Source organism: Gambusia affinis, linkage group LG18 (genome assembly GCF_019740435.1).
Source record: "Gambusia affinis linkage group LG18, SWU_Gaff_1.0, whole genome shotgun sequence".
NCBI lineage: Eukaryota > Metazoa > Chordata > Actinopteri > Cyprinodontiformes > Poeciliidae > Gambusia > Gambusia affinis.
The window spans coordinates 11,028,987-11,051,412 of NC_057885.1; the positions used below are offsets into that span (position 1 = coordinate 11,028,987).

The 22,426-nt window shown below is 40.5% G+C and overlaps 1 protein-coding gene across 1 annotated transcript in view; it reads left to right on the forward strand.

The window, feature by feature from the left end:
- Positions 1-231: 231 nt before the first annotated feature.
- The window catches only part of rbpjb (recombination signal binding protein for immunoglobulin kappa J region b), a 52,185-nt gene continuing 29,990 nt past the window's right edge, over positions 232-22,426 (forward strand). The window contains exon 1 of the mRNA XM_044097286.1: positions 232-509. Within this exon, the coding sequence (XP_043953221.1) occupies positions 490-509 (20 nt within the window). The 5' untranslated portion in view covers positions 232-489. The remainder of the gene's footprint in view (positions 510-22,426) is intronic.

Sequence of the window (22,426 nt, forward strand, 5' to 3'; positions counted from 1 at the left end):
GTCATGAGAAGACACAATTCATATCAGAATATGTGCGTGTGTAAGGCCTGGGAGCGGTTTTCTCCCTCAAACCGATTGGTGCTGTAATTTATTACCCGGTACACACGTGGGAATAGTATTACAGCGCCACAAGATAAACAGCTACTCCACTTCAAGGCATATCTCGCGAGACGTAAATGCTCCCTCAGTGTTACCCTATTGTGAGAGTTTTCCAAATCTCGCGTTACCTCTGAAGTTTCCCACGCCTGTTGTTGTGGCGTCTCTGCCCTTTTCGCTCTCTCTCTCTCTTCAGTGTGTTGCTGTTATCCGCTGCTTCCCTCCTCCTCCCCCTCCCCCTTTTTTCTCAGTCTTCCTCACCCACCCCTTTTTCTCTCCGTCTCCGTCATCCCTACACCTCCAGTCTGCTTCTGTTGTCTCGGCGGATTGTTGGACTGTCGGAGAGAGGAGGGATATCGCGAGTATTGGAGTTTTGGTGAGAGTTTGTGGAAGATGGCGCCTGTTGTGACAGGGTGAGTCTGAAGAATCGGGGCTGGCGGTGGGGAACTGAGTTAAGCAGAAAACAACTTACAGGGATGAAACGGCTCGGTTTTATGTGCATGCCGTGTTGCTTGTATTTTGTGAAGTGCTTTTCTGATGAGTTGGGTGTTGAGAAAGTCTGCATGTGTTCTAGTGAGGGTGTTTTCCCCCTCTTTGAGCAGTTGCGGGTACTTGCCTGAGCTGACTGTTGTTACCGCGGTGTTTGGTGAGCTAGCCCCCCGCTTAGCGTCACTTCACCCCCGGTGGTCTTTTCTGCCAGACAACGGAGGGCTGTTAGCAGGCTTGCTAACCCGTGGGGCTAGGCACAGCCAGAAAAAGCGTGTGTTTTTAGAACAATTCAACTCCAAAACCCTACATCCTTTCTGTCACAGTTTAACGGGGAAGCAAATTTTTCAGCACTTGTATTTGTTTTTGAAACGTGCTCAGCAGCTAGCCGGGCAGCACGATTACGAATTGGCTAGCTGTCCGATAACGGACGCTTACTGAAACACGTTGCTGCTTTGTGGTCCGTGTGTCCTCTTAATAGTGTTTTAGACCCATTTTTGTTTATTTTTTTCTCAATGATATAAAGTACGTCTTGCTTAGCCTGGTATCTGTGTATATTTTAGTATGAATCTAGAACACACATTGAATAATGCTCATTTGAAATCAGTACTCTTTTAGTTTCAATTGAAAGTAGCGTCTAACTGCGATCTAAATGTAATGAAAACTATACCTTGGTATTTGTGTGCATGCATATTCAAAGCAGATATAGGTTAATGACAAATATGGCTAATAATCGAAGTTGTATTTGGTTTCTTAAGTGGATACTGGTGTAATATCTACATTTATGCAACAGCTTTCTGTGAGACTCGAGGTTGTTTATCCTGCTGCCTATGTGTTGTAAGACTGTTTACATAAAGTACACAAAATCAGCAAAAGCTTGTTTAGGCCCATATCAGCATTTTTTTTAACATATTCTTGTGATATTTCTTAAATACTTATTATTTTAAGCATGCAGCATAATCTGAAAGATCACTGGAAAAAAATTGATACCAAAAACATTAACATTGGGATGAAATTTAGACAGTTATGGCATTTCAAAGCTGAATTTCTGACAGAGTGTATTCGGCTTGCTTTCTTGTTCAAATAAAACATTATAGTTATGTCCTGAAGATAACCTATAAACTATTAAAACATTTTTTTTATTGAATTTGAACCCTGCACTGGCAATTTGAGCATATTATGACATACCAAAACAGATAACTTTAGGCACTGCTATGTGGAAACACTTATTACAGACTAATAATAAATAAATTCTGCAAACGCAGTTTCGTTGGTCCAATCTTCAACAAAAAGCCTCTGGTAGATCTCTAACAGGATTGAAAAATGGTAATGAATGATATTTCAGGGTGCATGCACATAATCACTGGGGACTTTTGAAACATTAACCTGCGGTTGCAAATGAAAAGCTATTTTTGATGGGCTGCCAGAAGCATAAATATACCTGGGCGTTTGAAGCAGCCTTGCTGTTAGGAATATACCCATAATAAGAACATTTACAGTGATACTATAGAAATGGCTGGTGTTACTGAAACCTGCCATATGGAGAAGGTACAAAAAACAAAGGCTTTATAAACCATTGAGGGATATGTTGTGGACATTTTATTTACTCTTTTAGTTGGGGTAAAACTTAATTCTTGCTCGTGTCCAGTTTTGAGAAAATTTTACGATTCTTAAACTTATTTTCTCCCGCTTTTTTAAAGGCAAAGTCTAAAATTTTGGAAGTATGATTCATAAATAAAAAGTGAACATTTTTTGAGAAATTCCTAAGTTCATTCTAAATAAATAAATCCCAACAAAGATTTTCGAGCTTTTGTGAGGTTAAGTTCCTATAAATCTTTCCATTAATTGATTTATTTAAAAACACATATGTTCCTCATGTATTTCACAGAGCAAAGAAACGGATCATTTGTAAAACAAGTGACTTGTTCACACATCAAGTTCACATGACACTTTTGCCACAGAAAAGGTTCGGTCTTCATATGTTAGCTTGATTTGATAAATTAAGTCTTTCTCAAACATGCCTTAACTGTCACCCTTTACTCACACACAGTTACAATTACATTTCAAACATCTCAATATAACGTCAGTCATTTTCTTACTAACCTAAACCTAACAATAGTTAGTCGTAGCAACTGTTCTGACTTAAATCATGCTGCAGAAATAACTATAAAACGTATTCAAGTGAACAGTGCTGCAAGATGTGGCGCTGTTGGCGCTTTGGATGACTCTCTTTCAGTTTATTGAAGATTTCTCTGGGAAGAGTTGTTTTTACTGGATAAACCGTGCGGTTTGAAGCACAAGATTCATCACAGTGTGAACAAAGTACAGGTTACAGCTCTTCCATAATACCCAAGCTGTTACCAGCCACTGTGAGGGTTCGGCCCTTGCATTTGCTTCCATAGACGTAGGAAAGTAAACACCACATTGGCTTTGTTGACCCAATGACACCTCAACACGTCCACAATGTTGCAAGGGGCAAGTTTACCTTGGAAACAGATACAAGTTCACCTTGAAACTGGAGTTTCTGAATAACAAAAACACTAAAGTTTACATCAAAACTATTTAGACAAAATGCCTCTGCATAAAATAATGTTTGTATTTTAGTCAAATAAAATAAGTGAGAGGAATAAATGTGAAATGTGCTTAAACTTACAACTGCTTTCTTTGCTGTACCCGTCCCTTAGTGGGATGTGAGTTGTATTTTTTTAAACAGGGGAAGTACTACAGTCAAAAGAAAATATAGTTTTAATCTGGTGTTTACTTAGAAGAGTGACCTTGTGCAGCATAAGAAGACAAGAATTGGACACAAAGTGTATATATATATTTTTTTATGTAAAATGACATTCACATATTGCCAAGTCCCTCTTTCTCCACATTGAAGAAATCATAGGCATCTCACAATGGTTTCTTCATTATTTACCCAATACTCCTGAAAAAGTAAATGGTTTTAATTAGAGCTCCCGCTTATAGAGCTGCCAGTAACTTATTTTGTAATCAGGCTTGTGATATCAATATAAACTTTAGGCCATGTTGAAAGGAGCCAGTTGACTCCATTTGGCAAAAATGGCCCCCCAAAATTGTACTTCCCCCTCGCATTAGTCATATAGCTTCCAAATTTTTGGCTCTGTTGAGGCACTAATCCTCACAGACAGCTCGGTGGGTGACAGACATTTGCAGGGCTGCTTAGAGGTGTGTGTGTGTGTGTGTGTGCGTGCGGATGGATAGGAAGGGGGTAGTTTGCTGTGCATGTTCATTTGGGGCTTTCCAGCAGAGCTGAACTGATTTTGGTCGGTGCGTTTTGGAGTGAGGAGGGGGCAGGCAAGAGGGCAGGAGGGTCAGGTCTGGGTGGCTGGCCACCTGTCCAGATGATATCAGCAGATTCATGTGTGTTTGACTGTGTTTTCCTGTGAATAAAGTCGGAAGGGAGTGGGGGGTGGGGAGCGCTTGGGGTCAGCATGGAGGAACAAAATGTTGCGGTTGCCTGTTGGGCTGAGAGGGGTGTAACGGAAAATTAAAACGCCATAAGGATCCTCGTAAAGTCACCGTCGGCCTCGCTCACAGCAACGGTTGGAAACACCAGACTAGACCTAATCTGTAATTGGTCTGATGAGGGGGCTGGGGGCTCCAGCAGTACCGAGTTGTTAACAGGATTACAAGTTCTTGTATATGTTGCAAATGAATATTTGGTTTTATGTGTGTGTATTTTTCTTTAAGTGTCACTCTATTAAATTAGAACCAGCACTGTTAGCCAGTATTTTTATGTGTACTATATTTCCTTGACATTGTTTCCTACTGAAGCAGACTTGAGTTTTAAGGAAGTGTTTGGGTTTCCCAACTCTATTCGTCACGTTGATGTGGTAAATGTTAAGGGTTAACGGTGACGATGTTCAGATCCGATGTATCTGCTCGCAGTCCTGACAAAGATATTTTCTGTGCGTGGTGTTCTACTATATCAACATAATATTTTGACAATCTTACAGATTGGACATGTGTTCTTCCACATCATGGGTGAGCAACTCCAGGCCTCGAGGGCCGGTCTCCTGCAACATTTACATATATCTCTACTTCAACACACCCGAGTCAAATAATGAGGTCATTAGCAGGACTCTGGAGAACCTGACTGCACTCAGGAGGTGATTCATCTGTTGGACCAGGGAGACATCTAAGAGTTGCAGGACACCGGCCCTCGAGGACCAGGAGTGCCCATTTTCCACATTATCGCAGTATGATCACAGTATAGTCCGATACTCACTATATCGGACTATGTTGTCCAATAGCATTCGTCTGTGTGATGCTATGCATTCCCTATTTGGAGGAGCTGTGCAGAGAGCAGCTGGAATGCTGCTCACTAAATGTTATGATGTTCAAAGTGTTAAATTAATGAAGCAGGAGAACAGCTTTTTACTGCAGTGTATGTTTGCACTCAATTGGCTGCACTTGCATCGGAAGAGCTGAATTATCAACAAGTACTATCAAAATGTATAGCAAACATGCTAGCAGTAGTCTGCTTCTTTCGCAGACTGTTCATTTACCTACACTTTAAAGCTATGGAGTTAGCACATAAATCATATTGATTATTATTGAAGGACTGAAGTGGGAAATGCCTGTTTTTAAATGACATCACAATTAGAAAAGTCCAATGATTTCTGTAAATTACAACAGGAAAGTGTGTGACTATTTAGGAAAAAGTCATGTGGCTAAATGAGCATGTTGGCAATATTTGACGCAGTGTGTGCAGGATTAAAGAGACTGCTGAAAATCAGATCTCTCTGGGTTTAAAAAAGCAGCCTTTCATTAAATAACATATTTCCAGCTGAAAGAGATAAAAACGTAACAGGAAATCAAAAAGCTGCACCTGACTTTAATTTGCTGAAGCATTTTCTATAATATTTTGATAAACTACGGATTGAAGATCATAATTTGAGAAAAATTGCAGGATTTTTTAAAGACCAAAGAAAAAATGATTTTGGTGACAATTCTATGGTTTATACATTTGAAGAAAGTGTTTAAAACTTTTTTCTTTACATAATTGTGCAGTCAGAAGGGTAATTTCTTGGCTCAAAATAGCATTTTCTTTTGTTACAACATGCAGAAAAATATATCTGTTCCTGCAGCATAGAACAGGATCTTTCTCGTCTCTGAGTACCGTATTAGCCTGAGCAAATTATGTTTGTGCACGTTGTCTGAACTCGCTGGATTCCCGTCCCCTGTGTGCACAACAAGCAAAAGACGAAAATGAAAATAAACAACATCGACTTTGGGTTTTCCTTTCTGCACGTTGCTTCCTAGCGCAACTGATTGCGCAGTAGAAAGAGCGGCACTGTTCACCTGAGATGATAAAAGCATTGAATCACTTATTTCAACAGTGCTCCGCCTTCACTGTGCCCCTCGGGGATGGGATTCCATTTAGCTCAACCCACCCACCCGCTACGCACACGCCCACAACACACACACACACACACTTTCCTCCTGCCACAAAAAAAAGTATTTTTTTCAGCCGGAAGCCAAGAATTTGCTCTGGTGTAACGACACTAACTCGGCGTGTCTTTGCGACACAAACTTGTGTTCTTGTAATTTTTATTTATTTATTTATTTTTTACCATTAATGCGGTTTAGGGGGCTTCTGATGTTGTTTTGATCTGATCTAGTGAGTGTGGGTGGCTACAAAGCCGATGTGTGTGTGTGTGTGTGTGTGCGTGCACGTGCACGTGTTCCCCGGGGTCATCTCCTCTTCCCCGCGTCCTTTTTATAAAAGGAAAGATTCAGAGAGAGCAGCAGATGTCGAAGCGCTGACCTTTATGGTGGCAAAGGCTCAGAGGAGAGTTAAAACACATGCCCACCCAGTCGACCCCCACCAGCTCGTGTGAACACACAGTCAGCTATTTTCACCTGCGGCACTGGAGGGACAGGTAAACATCTGATCTGTGCGTCACCTGAGCATCCTGCAACTCACTCCAGACGCTGTGAAAATCTTCAAAGTGCATGTGGGGTTGGGAGTCAGTGCAAAAATCACAAGTAAAAACCACAGGCAAAGCAAATTTGCCATGACAACGTTGGGGAGGGGGATTTTATTTAGTTCATACAGTGGGCCATTGTTTTAGGAGTTCATACATATCTGTTACTTCACATGACTGAAGTCCCGCTCCCCCCCTACCTCCTTGAGGCCCGTAGTTTCGTTCAAGTTTCGGATTCGACTTGTTTGGTCAAGTGAGGAAGGGCCTGTGAAAGCACCACACACCCAAGTTGAGTCAGTGTCTTTTATTTTCTGGTTTCCCTGCTACAGCTGTTTGTCTCAGGAGGAACAGCCATCCAAGCTTCCTTGAGGGGATGGATAAAGTATTTATCCATGTATCCATCTTGGAGACTCCCCAGGCGGATAGAAATACACATTTTTGTGTAATTTGCGTTGGATCGTTGCCATCTTGGCACTCCTTTAGCCATCTGCTTAAGTGCGCACCCAAACAGATATTGTGACATAGTACACCTGCAGGTACACACGTGTACCTGCACTTTTACTTTCCTACTTGTTGATGCCGCATCTCCATGCATCCAGAGAAGCATGGAAGCCTTCTGTAGCGGTTGGAGTTTCTCTGTTTTGCTTTTTTTTTTTCTTTTTGTAGACGTTTAAAAAATTTATTTTCTTTGATTGAGGCATTGCATGTTTGGACAATTATTCCCTTTGGTTTTGGATGCAGCTGGAAAGATTTTGACTCATGCTTTTTTTTTTTTTTTTTTTGGGACAGTTGTTATGATGCGCAACCAAGGAAACAAGGTATTGTTTTTACAACTGGTAGCAACTGATTAGCATCGCTGAAGTTCAAATAATACCTGAACTACAACCCCCAATGCTCAATGAGTTGAAACGGTTTCTTCGTGCATGCATCGCAGAGCGAGGAGGAGGACGTTGAAGCCATGTTGTTCGTTGATCATATCCCAGACTCCAACGTCTCTCACACGGCCAGACAGAGATTTAAAGAGGAGCGGCAAAAGCAAATGGAGTGGATTAGCAATGGTTGCCAACAACTTATGGTGTCATCTAGGACATGTTACTGTCTCTGTTGCCTGGATACTGAGCTGTTTGCATGTCATAACACTAATCCTAATCATCATCAGGTTTGATCATCTCAGTTTATTTGTGTTGGACGTTTTAGCAACAAGGCAGTTCACAGTGCTTTTACATAATAAAAAATAAACCTTAAAACACATTACATTGTAGTGGCAAACTAAAAAATATGACATTTAATTTCCCTTTGGGATAAATAAATTATTATTGAATTTAATTAAAAGCCTTCTAATGAATTGTTCTGTTGTGGTACTTATGTGAGAACAAAAAGTCTCTTTGCTTGACCACATCCTTACCGACAAATAACATTTATACCCCTGGTTTGAAACCTGATTATGATGACCTTATGCCAGTTTTTCCAAACATCCAGCTCTAGACGTCGTTAAAAACTTGGGATGCTGGTATAAATCTGCACGGAAGAGAACATTTGTGCGTCTGTGCTAAGAAGCTCTGTAGGTGTGCAGTAAGGACGGTGTTGAACAATTTAAGGCAGAACTTAAAGACTTTGTGGCTTTCAAAAGCAGACCTGGCCTCAAGTCCTCCCTCTGTGTTGCTGTTGGCGTCTGCTTCACCGCTTGCTTTAGACAGAAAACCAACAAGTCAGCACAGTGGAAGCATTCAGCTCCGCGTCGACTCTTGTTTTGAAATTCTTCTTTGCCTTTCCTACATTCAGCCTCAGCTTCCAGCAGCGTTTCCTCATGCAGTAATGCCAGCGGACCTCCCCGTTCCCCGTCCTACGCTCCTTTGCTGTTTTACAGTGATTAGTCTCACCAGGGGGATGGCACTTTCTACTCTGTCAGCAGTTTTTGCCCCCGTCGTCCCTCTACATTCAGGATGTTTCATTCACAAAACTTGTCTGGCTCAGTTCGCTTTCACCCTCCCCTCTGCAGACTTTTCTCTTACCTACTTCCTATGTTGGAGCTGCTGACACGAAGAGGGAGTAGCAGCTGAAAGAAGAAGTGTGTGATAATCTATTTTATCAAACACGTCCAGGAAAGCATACTCTTTTTTTATTTTTTTTTTCTGCCTGTTGAATATTGCATCATTTTCAGTTCAGCTCCGTCTAGATCGTGACGCTTTTGTTTGCGTCCTAATGTCGGCAGACAATAACACGGGCCCTGTTCAAACATTCAGAGAAAGACGCTAAATATACACAGGATCTCCCGTGTTGGGAAAACCCCTGACGACAGCGCCTCGGAGCTGCGAGCAACTGCCACTATTGCTGCACAAGATAAGAGGGGAGGGGTGAAGCAGTACACAAACAATGTTTATTGCCCCCGGGGCAGTTGTTGGCATCGTATGTTTGTTGATGGCCGCGATGCTGACCCACACCTGATCTATTTTTGCTCCTTTTCATTTCAATCTTTTGGGGCTGATCTTAGTATCGCCTGACTGGAAATGTACACACTTCCTTGCAAAAGTAATCAAACCCCTTCAGATTTCACACAATATTTCATGTTTTTTTTTGTTGTTTTTTTTGGGTTTTTTTGCGGTGGCGGGGGTTTAGGTGAACAAAACAAAGTCAAACAAAAAATAATTGTGGTTTATTTTAGTCTGATGTGGAAGAAAGTTGACTCTACCCTGAACAGACCAGATGCATGGTGAAAACATGTTGACGGCAGCATTATGCTGTGGGGGGAGATTTTTCTTTTCTCGGCAAAATCAGAGGAGGTGATGATCTTTATTGATGCGTTCATGGAACAAACATGTTTAAAAATCACATTTCCAATAACACTGTCAATTGAAGTGAAATCTATTGAGACAACGATCAATCGAAATTCTTCACGATTGACAGGCGATACGGTAAAAGTCAACACCTATTGCAAAGAATACTGCTTTTATTCTTCCAGCTACAAAAGCACTTAACACTTTGCAGTTTATCTGTAAAGAAAAAAAGTTTCCCAACCACGTGTCTTTTGTTTCCTTGCCAATAATCCAATAGTTTGTGTTGAACAATCAGACAAACTCCCAATAAAATGACTCTGTAGCTCTGAAATGTTGTGCTAATCAGGTCAAATCCAGCATTTTTTTTTTTTTTTTTTGCAGCACTGCTGCTTATTTTCCTAGTATGATATTCTCTAAAATAGCAGTGCACATTTGCTCTTTTTTTTTTTTTTGCTAGCTCAAAAATCATATTTCAGCCTGTGACTTCTGCGAGCCCGCCTCCATTGAGACCGCTGCTGGCGTCAGTCCAGGCAAGTGATGGCGGCCCTGGGGGAGATTAGCGAGCCTGCGTTCTCCTTTCTCCTCTGTAAAAGTAAGAGCGCAACAAGGGGAGTTATCAAGTGTCATGAAAATGCAGCAGACGAAGAAAAAAAAAAGAGCAGAAGGAAAGGAGGCTGAGATTCCAGGAAGGGAAAGCTGTTATCTGCAAAATGTTTTCTTCGCATTGTCTTGCTTGTTTAACCGAGGCCGGCGGAGACTTTTGACTGAAGAATCCGCCTGGTGGCATTCCTGTGGCTGTTGACGTCAGGAGGGTTTCTGGCCCTTTGCTGTAGAATCGCAATGAACGCACTGGACGTGTGTGGTGTTCTGTAAAAATGTCTGATTGTGGTTGAGCAAACAATGCCCTTTTTTCCCCCCCCGTTTTTTTTAAACTTAATGAGAGGGTTTGTTTATGTTGTGGTTGATCGTCTTGCACTTGCGGCCGCGGCCTGATGCTGCCGTCTACTGTTTCAGAGGGTTTTGAAGCGCTGCTGGGGGAATGTGTGTGGGGTTTCGGATGAGCTCATGGAAGGAAGCTGACCTGGTTTAGAATCCTTTGGTTTTTCCCAAAGAAGCCATCCAAAGAATGAAGAAGATATTGCTTTTGCGTGCGCCACGTTTATGCATTCGAAATGTGTGGGGGAACATTTTTGAATCGGTTCACGTAACCTTGTTTTTTGTTTTGTTTTTCTCCCCTTCAAAGATAGCGCAGTTTGAAGAGAAACAAGCAGCAGGAACAACATCCTCCCTCCCCATCATGAAACTAGACAGTCGCCTTGAGCCGACATACTCATTGCTAAACTGCACATATACACAAAAACATTTGGTTTGGTTTGGTTTGCTTCGGATCGTCTCTCAGCATGTGGGCTAAAGGTCACACTCCCGCTCTCTGGCTCTGCCAGGAATTTTTTTCTTTTCTCTCTCTCTTTCTCTCTCTCTCTCTCTCTCTCTCTCTCGACTGCAGTTCAGTCAGTGCCTTTGTGGCAAGGGCAGGGCAAGACGGTGGTCACTTTGATAAATGCCCAGAAACTGTGACTAAATTTAGGCTCTCTCTGTCTTGGAGAGCTGCAACAGTGTTAAATCATATCAGATATTTGGCAGAATAAGCAGAAATGTTGGATGTCGTTTCCTTTTTAGCGTTTGCAATTAATCTGCTTAAACCCGCACCGGAGAGCCTAATGCTTCAATTAAAAAAAGAAAAAAAAATTACTCCGTTATAAAAGTGCAACAAGTCATGATTTATTAATTCTATTTTTGTTCAAAGCTAACTTTTGTAGGGTAATCAGTATATAATTTTGGTGATGGTATGTACTGTAACATAAATTTCAGTAGAATATTACATAGAATTGAATAAAAATATCAAATAAACACCCATTTAAATGACTGTGTTTGGCTTTAGGGACCCCAAACACCTGAGAACAGATCAAATCTGCTAAGACTCAGTAGAAGACATCTGTAAAGCCTGATTTACAGCCAATCATTGCAAAGAAAAATTCCTGGATTGGCTGCTTTGATGTTATATGTCTCTTAAGCCAGCTGGTTTGCAGTGTGCAGCAGCAGGTATGAGAGGGGCTGTCTGCCTTGTTATGCTATATTACTTCAGTCGCTCTGGTACTTTCTGACATTTACTATCTGATTGATTTAATAATTTCTCCAGGCAGATTTCTTGTATTTTCAGGATATGTCTGTGTCATGTTTTCCTATTTAACTTTGAGAAGCGTTACACTATGTGTGTTCCTTCATTTTTCCCCCCCTTCTCAATAGAAATGGAATCAGCTAGGGCTGAAACTATTAATCGATTGTTGAAAGAACTGCCAACTGATTCAGTCATTGATTAATCCTTTGCTGGAGTGTACAGACTCAAAAACTGGTCATTTTCAGAAAGAACAACACAGTGAGAACAGTAATTGAGCCAGAACTGTACTAAAGTAATACATAGATTTTACGTTTAAGACAAAAAAAGTTAGTAAATATTTTTTAAGCTAAAGATGCATCTTTCACTACAAGTGATCAAGCTAAAGCTAAATAAATGCTGTTCTTGCATTTCTGTCTAAACAATGTTATTTAAAAAAAAACAACAAAAAAACAATTTATTTATTTGCATATTTTAATGTATTTCTAATATTGTACCAAAAGGTTTCAATGATTAAATAAAATCTCTGCAGAATGTGCCAATCTTTATCCAATTAATCTTCAGAATAATCAATTGCTAAAACAATTGTAGGCTCAACATCTTTTTGTCTGAGCGAATTATCAAAATACTTCCAATCACCTAACCACCTTCTCTTTCATCTCTTACACCTGCACATGTATCATTAACCCCGAGTAGATCCTGAACGTAGGTCCCTGAGCAGATCCACCGCACCAAAGACAGTTTTCTTCCCGACCAGGAGCCGCCGTACTACTGTTGTGGTTGACGCAGCGTCCTCATTTCCCCCTGGGTTGGTTCTTGTTTAGAAGTGAGTCATCGACTCTGTAGAGAGAGTGAGTGGCGGGGATGAGGGCGGCGGTGGAATGAGGAGGGGGGTGGTTCATTCAAGGTTCAGATCTCCGTTGTGTCGTTTCATGTCATCTCTTTCCTCCCAACCCTCTCCCCTCCTTCCTGTGCCAGTCCAGTGTTGTTTTGCAGGCTGTGGCTTCATCGTCGGCATCTGATTCTGTGCAGTTAGTTTGTGTGTTGTGTGACATGCTTTTTTTTTTTTTTTTTTTTTTTTCCCTGCGGCTTCTGATACTTTCAGTGTGTAAATATGGCTTATTTTTTGGCTCATCATCTGGTTTTCATCAGGTTTTAAAATTAGCAGGGTTCCTATGCAGTCTGGAAACCAATGAAATCTGGTCGAGCTGTTTTTCCAGATGAGTATGAAAAACATAAGTGCTCGGGGAAAAACATTTCCTTATACCATAGAAGTGTCCTTCCCTCTATCATTCCTTCCTCATGTCCTCTTTGCCCTTCCTTCCCTGCAGCTGTAAAGGTGTAACCTGAAATGTTAGACTTGTGTAAATCTTTAACATCCCCTTCAGGGGAGTTTTGGACCATTCTTTGCAGTTTTGATCCTATTCACTAAGTTAATATTTTGTTATGATTGGGCCATGGTGGCAACATGATTTATGTTTTTATCCTCCTTTGGTTATAGATTGTTTGAGTATACGGAGTAGTTATTGTTCAACTTAACCATTGTTGGTTGTCACGGTCCTGAGGCAGCAATAGGAGTCCAAGAAATCCACTTTCAGTTTTGCATCATAGTTGGTGTGAGGTATTAAAGCTAATATTTCATCTAGTTTTTGCTGTAGAACCTGCTGTACAAAGCACATTTAAAAGTCCAAAGCTTTTTTTTTTTCAGATACACCTTTGGGAATGTAAAAGATAGCTTGATGTTTTTAGAAAAAAACTTTTTGATGGAGACTATAAACGAAGAAAAAGCCTCCAGTTGTTTTCATTTTCTCTGAGGATTACATGATCTAATCTCTGGGTAAATGCACAGTAATGACAAGATGAGAGATTTAAATGTTTTACCTAATTTGCTGTTTCAGATGCAACTCAAAAATGTCTGTAAAGTGCTCTTCTAAAGCAAAAATGTTCAGCAGAAGTTACTTTTGAAGATTAATGCTGTTAACTTTCAAACACTTTTGAATTCTCCAGATTAGAAAACTCCCTAAACCTCTACTTTTATAAATGTGCTTCTTTTCCCCCTTTTTTGGCTCGGGTCTGATCCTCATTGCTCCTTTTAGAGAGTGTGCACCATATTTTTTATGACCTCCACTTTCCTCCGCTTTTTATTGTGGGTAATTTGAGAGAAACCCTTTTGGAGTCTAGAATCATGGTGGCCATTTAGTGACTTAACATTTCTTTGCTTTAACTGGATATTTTGGTAATTATACTTGGTGTACAGTTGCTTGCGTAAGAGCTTTTCCTCAAGACTGGACATAGTTTTGTCGAAATAAACACAATCTTTTTAATGATGAAGTTGATATTGTGCAAGAAGAAAGTTGAAAGAAGCTTTTTTTTCTAATGCTTGAAATTAATTAAAGATGTGAAGGTGTTGCCTAAAACAGATGCAAGTAAAGTTACGCTTTTCAGCCTGACTTAAAACTAAGTCCCCGTTGGAAGAGAAGTGCTGTTACTCTGGACATTGATGCCATTGTGCGGTTGATTTGTTTTTCTTTTTTTACCGAAGGCAAATCAGTTGAAAACTTCTCAACAGCAGCATGGCTGAATAGGTGGTGTATTTTCTGAAACTTGAGAGGAGCCTGAGGGCACGCTGCACTTTAAAATCATGCAAAACTACATGATGATGCGTAAATATAGCAGTGGCACATAGTTTAGGGCAACCAACAAGTTCTTCTGGCTTACTTTGTTGCATCTGCAGAACTGTGTCAGGTATTTAAAGCACACGTTTGTGATTAAGTAAGGGAATTCTTTTGGAAGTACAACCCTCATGGCCTATAAGGTCACTATTGAGGAGTTGCAGAGATCCACATCTTGGTTGCAAGAATATGTTGGCAGGACAATTTTCAAGCCATCAGAAGTCCAGTTTGCAGTTTCTACAAATGAAGGTGGTCTGGTGAGGTCAGACCAAAGTTGTACATCTTCCTGATCCCACCAACGGTAAAATCTAGTGGTAGATTCATACAGCTGAGACATTTCTCGTCAGCTGGAAGAGGGATGCTGGTAAGAATTCATGGGAGGAAGATAATGGAGCTGAACACCTGCAGGAGGCTGCCCAGGACTGTGGCGTAGATTCACATTCCAGCAAGACCTCAACCCTTAACATCCAGGCAGAGCCACAATGGAAGGACTTGCATGAAAGCGTATTTATGTGTTAACATTGCCCAGTTAGTCAAGGCCTAAATCCAAATATAAAGTATTTAAGATATACGCCTCGTATATCTTAAACATACAAGACTTGAAGCGTAAATTGCAACAAATATTTCTGCTAACTGAAGACATATGCATGATGTACTTTCTACGGCTTCACCGATGTTTAAAAAGCCTGACCTCGCCATTCCGATTTTGGGCGATATAGATTTTGCTTTTTGTTTTGTTGCCCGAATAGTCTCTAAATAGCTAAGTTGGCAACAATTGGGTGAAATGGGTGACTGACATACCAGCCCTCTCTCATGGTAGCATAAAAGGGGGATTTTCACACCTTTGCAGAGGTAGATGAAATTTTGGTATCGGCCAAATTGCCAGGCTCCCAAAATTAAGGACACTGCCGCCAATTTATTGGTGCACTGTTATGTTTTCTGTCTTGGACAAAGATTCAATTTAAAACCTTTGTCTCCCTTCGTTGTTATGCTATACTTTGTGTTGGTTTATCACTCAAAATCTGAATAGATAGAATATATAGACTTTTTCAAGTTGCTATTGTTGGTGTTTTTTTTTTCTTTCTTTTCCCTTCCCTTCCAGGGGGTCTTTTGTGGGCTCTAGTGTCCCTTATATGACAGTAGGCTGACAGGAAAGGGGGAAACAGAGCGAAGACATGCGGCAAATGTTGTCGGGTCCGGGAATCAAACCCGCGACGGCAGCGTCGAGGACCAAAGGCCTCCAAACGTGGGTTGCGCTATTCCCGACAGCACGCCCATTGTTGGTCGTTTCTGTGGAAAATTAATCTTGAGCGTCTTGTTGTTGTAGCTATACACTTTGGGTTTTGCAAAAAAAAAAAATAAAAAGATGAATGGTGCTGTGTTTATGTGCAAGTGCAGGTTGGCTAAATGGTGCGCACTGGAAATGTCATTACTTTATTTTCAGAGCGTAAATGCTGCACGAGCCGTGGAGCTTCTACTTGTTCCAGCCTCAGAGCCAGATTACACTCATTAAAGCATGGAGTTGGTGTGCAAGTGAGCGTGTGTCTAGAGGTCTTATTGATTGTGTGCCAGGCCAAGATGAGTATTTAACAAAGTCTGTCCTGAGTGCTCCATATGGAGGGTTGATGTCGGAGAGTGTGGTCAAGAGGGGGAGAGGCGGAGGAAAGGAAAATGAAGGAAGAGAGGAAAGAAGGACGAGGAGACCTTCTCTTTTTTTTCTTCTTCTTCTGGGCTTTGCTGCCTCTGTCATTAAGCTCTCCCATGTCAAAGACAGATGGAGCAGTTTGTGTGTGTATGTGCATGCCTTTTGAGTGCAGGGCGACGTGACCTACCCACGTTTGCGCACACACACACACACACACACCATTGATCGCTGCCTTTTATCCTGCCCCTGGTGGGGACGTCTCTGGGCACCTAAGACCTCCGCCATCTGCAGTAACTCAACCTTGAGGGTCTGTCGGCTCATCAGCAGCGCCGTACCACATTCACTATATTCAAGGAAAAATTTACATTCTGATCACTTAATCATTTTTAAGTCTTGAGAAAAAGGACATTTAACTTTATTTTTTTTGGCACCAGGTTGCTATAACCTTAATAGAGACACACTAGTAGGCCTGGGCAATAGAACAATATCCATCTCGATAGACACAAGATGAATAGGAATAGAAAATACATCTGATGGACTGTTCAATAAATTCACTGAACTCTGATCCAGAACCTCATTCAGGTTCTGGATCAGGGAACCTGAGTGTGTTACCCTATAGCTAATGCAACACACTAGCCCTAGGGGATGTAGGTAGAGGAAAGGCTTCTCAGCCATTGACCTAGCTAAGAAAGGTCAGTGGCATAAACTAACTTACTCGCTATTTGGTAACATAGGAACAACTTTTGTGTAACGTAGAGTAAAAATTTCATGTAGCTCCCAACATACTAGGCAATTCTTAACTCCATGCGGATTCAGTGTTGGACGCAAAGCAGACATCCTCAAAAGTAAATCTTTACAACCACGGATGCGTACTTTGTGTCGAACCGACTCGCACAGGAAACTGCTCGTCAAGAAGCGGCGTTCACTGTTCATATGCGACACAGAGCTGATAATGTTGAGTCGGTCAACGTTATCAGTCGGAAACATGCGTAGCGTGTCTTCTGCTCTCTGTGAAGCACTAACATTTGTGAGCTGGCTGCCCTGGTGGAGAAGAACTGGGGCTATGCACCCAGCTGCATCATCAAACATGCAAGTACCCATTAGAATTGTGTGGAAATTTAGGAATTTGTTACGAGAAATGTTGGCAATCGGTATTCTTCACTATGAAATCTCAACTGTTTGCAGACAGTTAGCGACCCACAGCATTTGTATGCATAGTACAGACGCAGCAGCAGTTTCATGTTTTGACACCGTGCCACATAACTACTTAAAAATAAAAAAAAGATTGGAGTGGAGTGAAAGGAGAAAATTGGTATAACCGCTCAAGAGATGATTGTGGACAAAAGAGAAATGGTCATGTCACTAGCTTGGCAGTATTTTGGATATTTAACAACAAACTAATCAATAAGTATTGATATCGGCTGATATTAAATGCTTATATCGTGATGCATTTGGATGAGCATAATGATTGCCCAGCCCTAGTCCCAAGATCTTTTTAGTCCTGTTCCAGGTGAGCATTTCTTTTTTAAACTCTCTTCTTTCCATGATAGTTTTGGCCACATTTTCCATGAAAGCTGCGTTTGACACCAGCAAAGATTGTTGGTTTAAATATGAGTTGGTCAGTGGTGGAAAGTTGAGCAAATTTTCCTTGGTTTGCTCAGACCCAGGGTCAACTGGTCAAGGTTCATCAGATACATGAAGCTCCACAAACAGCATCTTTGCTCTCAGTTCTCAGTGTCGAGCTTACATAAAAGTAGACGTAATATGCCTTATGAAAAACTTGCAATAATGTTACAATTTCTTCATTTTCCATCAAAATGATGGAAAAACGTTTTTTTTTGTTTTTTTTTAAAAAAGGTGTTTGCTACTTCCTTTTCTCTGTCACATGCAAATATTCAGGCATGACTTTGCTAAGAGGCAAGATTCTCGCAACATTTGTTGCAGCTCTGCCCTCCTCGGCCCTTGCAGGCTGCTACAAACCGCTGGCACTTGCCAAGGCGGCAGTGCCAAGCACAGAGCGAGCCTCCAGCTCCAGCAATCTCCCCGTTACTGTCTGGGGGAGTGTCCGTCCACTCCTCCTCCTTTATTTATATCCGTTTCTTTGTCCTCATTTGCACCCTGCTTTTAAAATGTGAATCCAGATTTGACTCGGAATAAAAAGTTATTCATTTTTTTGTGTTTTATCGGGTTTTTTTTCTTAACGATTAAACTTCTGCCTGTAAGATATGAATGTGTGCCTAACACACTAGCTGTAGGCTACACAGAAAAAAAAAACTCAGTGCAGCAGAGGAAGTGTGTGTGTATGTGTGTATTATAGAAAAAGCCTGTTGTTTATGCTTGAAGTGTGTTAGAGCTGTACAGCAGTGTGTGTGTGTGTGTGTGTGTGTGTGTGTGTGTTTGAAGCTGTGACATCAGTATGCAGGTATTTCTCAACAGACTGCCAGGACTAATGCAGGCAATAAGCTCTAATTTCCAAATTTCTTTCACTGACACGCACATCGAGTTGCTTGGTGAGACTTGTTGTTTCCACGTATTTCTTTTTTCTCTCGCTGACTCTGGGAAGCTTTAAAAACACGTAGGAACAGCATCTGAACCTCAGCCTGTTCTAGCCTTTCAGATGCTGCAGATTTTTTTTGTTTTGGGGTCGGGTTGGGATGAGCAGGTCCGACAAGGCAAAATTGAACCCATTTAGAGGACTGTTTAAAAAAAATAAAAAATAATAATTCATGAACTGAGTGGCTCCGGTTGTCTTCCGACTCTGATGTCACATCCGCATCTTGACGGATGTCAGTAACTAACAGGTTTCTTTTTGCCGCCTCTGAAAACTAGTCTGTTCAGTTTCAGATTTATGGCTCTGATATTCTTTATCGTCTTCTTTGTATTCTTCCTTATTGTCAGGAATGTCATCGTCAGCTAAGTGCCATTCAGCTGTTTTTCATTATGCTTATCCAAACTATCATTTTTAATAAAAGAATAAGTTACCAACAGCTTATACAGGGGTCGTTTTTTTTTTTCTTCTAAAAATGTGCTAATTATCTTCTGTTGGACTCTAAACTGCAGCACTTTTTTTTTTTTCTCTACAGTGCTTAAGTTATTTAAAGAAAAAAACAAAACCAAAACGGAAACATCACAGATCAGATGTGGATAGGAGGACCTCAAAGAACATTTTTGCATCTGTGTTTTCCAGGAAGAGCCCCAATCGGCTCATCTCTTATATCATAAAATCGCTTGTTTTTACTTTTGTAACTTGTTGTATTCATTTATATGCATCCACTAAGTGAAAACTAGTCAAAATGTGTTTTCTTTGGTCATATTTGCGTTTTGAAATTTTGATCAAACTAGCACTGTAAGTTATTTTCATGAATAAAATGACTTACTACTACTTTTTAAAATTGGAACAGGTTAGAACTGCTTTTAGTTATGAGGACCTTTTGTTTCACACTTAACCTGCTAAATAGCCGTAAACAAGTAGCTTGTTCAGAGTTAATTTCATATATTTGTGACTGTGTTGCTCGTTGATGTTGCTAACGAGCAACACCTCATGTTGCTAATAAGGTGTAGCAACATTTGATATCCACTGATATCAAAGCTCAGCGGAGCTTTGATATCTACCATCACCCTTCAGGCTGAAACCAGACACCCTTTTTTGTGGCCCTAATCCCACACACCATTCTTCATTTACCTCACACACACACACACACACACACACCGCTGTCGCACTTTGAGCTACAGTCGAGCTCAGCTGGAATGTATCCAATATAAAAACATATTTACGCTCCTTTCCACTTTGTTTTTCAGATTCCACCCATAAGCTGCTTTTTATTTTGATTTGTATTATATATGACAGATCAACACAAAGCAGTGAATAACTGTGAAGTAGAAGGAAAATGACACATGGGTTTTTTCCAGAACAGCGGACTTTATTTACAGAAGTCAATAGCGGTACCTGTATAATATAAAACAATATATCGTTTTCTTTCAACAGTATAGTTATGCACCAGATCATGCTGATCTATTATGCAAAAATCAGAAAGCTGCATTGAAGTTTGTGGGTTTTTTTAAGTCGTGGTTGCGTCGCCAAAGGATGCGCTCACTCAGCGACCGAGGCTTTTCAAGTATCTGCTTGTTTTTATTTTAATCTAATTTTCTTTCGTGAATCATTACATTTGCAAGTTCTCATTAAAGCAAGATTGAATCGTGTAGCAAAGTTTAGCTGAGAAATTCAGTGGACAAATGCATTTCAGCAGAGTTCACTAACCTAGGAGAGGTGGAAGCAGATTGAACAAGTGAATTGCATCATGAAATTATTTATATCGCTGCTGTTTCACTGCATAAACTCTAATACTATCTGACAAACTTAGCTGCAGACTTTCTTTTAAAGATCAAAATAGTTCAGCAGGGCTAGCGCCACTTTTCTAATATAGGGTTAGGATTTCTGAGAGATTTGTTTTTTCTTCTAAAGAATTCAATAAATTCATATCATGAGCCATAAAATAATAATTCAAATGTTTGTTTTTATATTTATTTGGATAAAGAAAAAATTTTTTTTACAAATGCATCTGCAGTTTAAATAAAATTTTCACATGTATAAATGTCAATTTTGGGACATTTTGATTTATTGAATTGTGGCACATTTGGGTTCCCATACCTGCTGTGGTTCAAGTTGTACAGTGATATAGAATACTTTTGGTTACATTAGGATAAACTCAAAGTTGGAAGTTACTTATTGGTGAACCGTATTGTTGAGTGGCACAGACGTGACAGCACACACACACACACACAAACCCCCCCGAAAAAAACTCAAAATGGCAGAACCCGCACGTGCCTGCTGTAGATTGATATCAAAATGCTGATTCTTGTCAGAGACTCGTCTAACTCGGACCGTCCTTTTCTTTCGTTTCTCACTTGTGTAGTTAAGAAACATGGGGCTGTGTTTACTTTCTGCATGTAGGTTTTTATAGTAGTAGTCAAACAGAAAAGCCAAGTGACCGCAGGTTATTTGAAGAGCCTCGGCTTCAGAGAAACCATTGATTGCGAGTTCATTTGCAGTCAAGGCTGCTGAGGTCACACTCTCACCTTGAGTCACTTCAGCCTTTCATAAGACGCTATGACACAATAAGTGTTAAAAGCAGCTAGAGTCAAATGGGGAGAAGGGTTTTTACCGCTGTGTCCCAGTGCAGATGAAGATCAAGGACTTTGTAGTGTTTGGTGAAGTAGAGCTGGAGATGATCTAAATGACTTACAAAGTCTGGTCTGGATATTACACTTTGTGGCGATCAGCATGGTAGCGTACCTCCTTTTTACGCAAAGCAAAACTATTAAAGGCATTCGTTCGTTGTTTATTTTAGAAAATTCAAATCTTAATTGTTAATTTCTACCTGAACCGAAGGCTAACTGTGAGTGGAGGAGGTCAGAGTTGTTCCAGTTGAAACAATACACACCCCTTACTTCACAACAGGAAAAGCCCACTTAATAGAGAAAACAGAAGTATTTTCTATGTTCAGTTTGGGTTTATGTGAATGTGTTGTTTTTTTATTGTTGTTCAGGGTTTCCCCCAGTGGATTATAAGCCTGGCGGGCCACCAGGCTAAGCATTGTTTATTTATTTTTAGTTTATTTTAATGTTTTCCCCTTTTTCTAAAGCACTTTATAGTTGGTCTTCAGGTATTAATCTTCCAATAAAAAATAATGTATCAAGTGATATTTTAAAATTTCCTGTCAATTTTAAGCATTTCTTTAACAAAAAAACATGCCAGTGATACAGCGGCGTTCTTATTACTTTTTATGGGCATTTTTATACCACTGCAGTGCTCAGGAACAGTTCATTTATTTCAGTAGAATAGGTTAAGAGATTGCTGAGTTATGCTTTGTAAGTCGTCAACCAAGCTCTTTTGGCTTTGCTTCTCAATCCTCACAGGTATTTGGTTATGCCTGATCATTTAACTCAATTTCATACCAAATGTTTTCCTTCCACTCAACTTTCCAGCAATATGCTTGGATAGTGCCCTCAAAGGACCTCTGTCATTATCAAAGATCTCTTGTGTCATAAACATTTTTTAGTCATGGCTGTCAACCAACGTGTGTTGCACAGCTAGTGTGTCAGCAGACTTCCCCGTGATTGGTGTAGACACTACGATAACATCCGTGTATAAAAAAAGACAACCTGCCTAAAAGTATTAAACAGAAAAACGTTGGATTGCAATTAAATGACGTAAGCCATGAGGATACCATCAGCAGATTCCTGTGAAGTGCTCAGGGTGCAAAATTTTCTCCCTGCTTCCTTGTTGTAAATGTTTTGGTGAAATGGAAACATTTCAAGCTCATGAAATGATCCCTTGTTTAATCATTTAAAGCTATTCAGTGGAAGACACCTGCCAGAGCTACGCCACATGTCTGTTTTGCCATGAATTTTTAAACGTTTTTCATCTGCGCAGGACATTTGGTGCGTTTTTCTTGTCTTCTAAGGTTTTTATCGTTGTTCCTTCAAACACACATCTTAGCATAAAATCAGAGTCTGACTCATAACAGCCATCAGTACCTCCCACTACCTGCTAAAACACAATTAACTCTTCCTGTTGTCCTACAGAGCTGCGTCCAGATCAATGTTCCTCTGATTATTAGCAGCGT